Below are 2,806 nucleotides of genomic sequence, written 5' to 3'. Positions count from 1 at the left end.
GACTCAGCCAGTTGCCTATGCACTGTGCTAAGTACGCCTTGTAAATTCTCGTTTGCTTTTTTCCACTATTTTCATTTTTGTTATTCCAACACAATCAAGCGCAGCTATTCCGCTGCAATTCACTTGATCATGTGGTTGGTTTTTGCTAATAATTCTTTTTAGAATGTTTAACTTTTAGGTGTGCTCGTCCTTAAGTTATTTGTTTTTGTTATTTTTTTGGCCTTTATAACAATTATATTCAACCATTTATATTGAGCTCTAGGCCGTTTTAAATGAAAATTTTATTGTGGAAAAGCAACAATAATTTATTATTATTATTAATTTTTATTTTTATATATTTTTTTGTTATTTGATTTGATTTGGTTTTTAATTTTATTTCATTCTATTTTAACATGTTAATGTAATTGAAAAATTATTAAGCAAGTAATTGTAGAAAATTTATGTGAATTTATTATATTTTTTGAGAGTCTTCTTTTTTTTACTAAATCTTCTTAAACTTACCAGGTCGCGTTATGCGTCCAACATTGAAGCGATGTGTGTAATTGACCTTGAAATAGTTCTCAACAATAGCACGTTCAGCCTTGCCCTCTCCATTGACAGGTGAAAATAAATATTCGGGATCAATTTGGTATTTTAATTGTTGATAGCTGAATAATAAAAATAAAAATAAAAAAGGTCCTTTATAATGCAGGCCGTGTTAAGCTTGCACAAATGTATGTAGACAGCTTCTTACGAAAGTACTTACCCAGTCATGCAGAGCATAGTAAGCAGCACCGGTATTATAATAAAATAGCCAGGATGTTTAGCAATTAAAACGCCCAAATGATAAAAGGATTTATTTAACATCTTATCCACCCAATATATGCAGCCACACCTCATCTGTTAGGAAGAAAAAAACAAAACAAAAAAAAGAAGGAGGATAATTAACAAAATGAGCTCAAGCTTTATTTAGAAGTATGTCAATACAACTTATAAGATTAATAAACGAAAGAAGCGCGGTAAAAAATGTATATTAAAAAAGTAGTTTTCCTCTTTTTATAAAGAAATATATGTAATTACTTTTCTTTGTTCTTTTAAAGCGTTTTTGGCATTGTTTTTTAATCAATATTTACCGCCTTTCAATATCAATTTTAATTACATATGTATTTACATCTAAGTTTTTATTCAATTTACGATTAATTCTTTGTTACCTTCCTTATTTTTATATCTAACAGTTTTACCCTTCACACGTTTAGCACGATAAACCACAAATACATATGTATATATGTATACGAAATATGTAATTGCTTTCATGAAACTCAAATTGCTTATGATTCCGAATTGGTTTAGTCTGAGCAGCCGCGCGCATTGCGTGCATTTGCGCAAGCGCGTGTTTGCAACGACATTGCTGCAAAAGATCATAAAACAAAATTCATAGGCTCTAAGCGCTTACAATGTGTATATACTTCTAAATTTAGTTGATGCCGTGCGCCCTTAAGTACGTATGCGTGTGTACTCTTAGTCACTCAACACTTTGAGCTGTGAGTGGCACCTTCAAATGCTATGGGTGCACAGTATTTTTGTTGGTATTTTAATTTTATATTACCACAAGGGCATTCCTAATGCACGTAATGACGATTCAAAAGTTTAGAATACAATTTTCATAAGCACACACCCGCAGTGGCGTAGACAGGATTTCGGGTATGAGGGATGATAGCTAAGAGGTGCCATACTGGCCATAAAAGAGTGCCAAATAGAAAAAACAGAAGTACCGAATAAGCTGTCACTTTTGAATTTCCATTTAGCAATTAAATAAGATTTACTTTGCTAAAACTAAGTTCGGTTCCATCAACTGTAGAAACTAGAAAATTGTATTTGTCAAAATAATTGTTTTCGCGAGGGATTGCACAAAATTGTATTCAAATATTTTTATTTTTTCAAAAGTGCCATTTGAAATAAAATAGGGCTGTCAGGGTAGTAGTTGTAGAAGAACCGTAGGCCCCTCCACTTTGTTTCACTATATCAAGGCGGACAACACAAATTGAAGGAGAAGTTCGCCAAACACTAACATATGTATGTGTAAGCGCCAATCTAATATTATTTCTATGTAAATTTTATAAATGAAATACTCCTATAGCCCCCATTAATTTTTTTCGCTATGAAAACTGAGAAATGAATTTATTAGTAAAATCAATATAAATAAAAACATGTTCGTCCATTTTAGAAGTCCAGTGCGAGTTGAAATTCGAATGTCATTTAGATGTTGAAAATGGTACTTCCGATAAAACGTAACGTAGTTTTATCCACAGAAAGCAAATCTATAGTAAAAAGATACATATTCCATTTAAATAAATGGTCAGTTCCGGTCAGTTTAACCCACTTCCGGCCGAAACCCGACCAAAAGATAGAGCATCCCCGACTTGGTAGCTCATAATTTTGCGTTTTCCAATAAACAACATTTTCGTCCATTTTATATATATATATAGATATATATATATATATATATATATATATATATTTTTTTTTTAATTCAGTTTTTTCTCTATACGGAAATTCTATCTCTGCCGTTTAGGTTAGGTTCGGTTAGGTTAAGTTAGATGCGCAGCTCTACATAGTTAAATAGTTCTCTTGAAGGCCGCACGGGCCCATTGGAATGTCCAGAACAGGACTTTACCACATCTTTTCCCAGGAATCTCTAAAACACCTAAATTTCTAGGTGAACCCTACTAGACCCTCCCATGTAGTTAGGTTTTATTTTCAAGCGCCCCTCACCATATCCACGGGTCAAAGACGAGAAGAGATCTAACAATGTAACGGGTGATTTTTT

General features: G+C 32.6%; 1 protein-coding gene across 1 annotated transcript; it reads right to left on the bottom strand.

Annotated features, from left to right (window-relative positions):
• Positions 1-377: 377 nt before the first annotated feature.
• On the bottom strand, positions 378-879 carry LOC118745232 (patched domain-containing protein 1-like). Its single transcript, XM_036478757.1, has 3 exons — positions 746-879; positions 502-647; positions 378-382 (listed from the first exon to the last, which is right to left on the bottom strand). The coding sequence occupies exons 1-3, from the start codon at positions 877-879 to the stop codon at positions 378-380; spliced, it is 285 nt and encodes a 94-aa protein (XP_036334650.1).
• Between the last annotated feature and the right edge of the window lie 1,927 nt (positions 880-2,806).

Source organism: Rhagoletis pomonella, unplaced genomic scaffold (assembly GCF_013731165.1).
Source record: "Rhagoletis pomonella isolate Grant_MI unplaced genomic scaffold, Rhpom_1.0 Rhpom_scaffold_00008, whole genome shotgun sequence".
NCBI classification, from domain to species: domain Eukaryota; kingdom Metazoa; phylum Arthropoda; class Insecta; order Diptera; family Tephritidae; genus Rhagoletis; species Rhagoletis pomonella.
The sequence above is the reverse complement of the archived record's forward strand: the minus strand, read 5'-3'. Positions and strand labels throughout refer to the sequence as shown.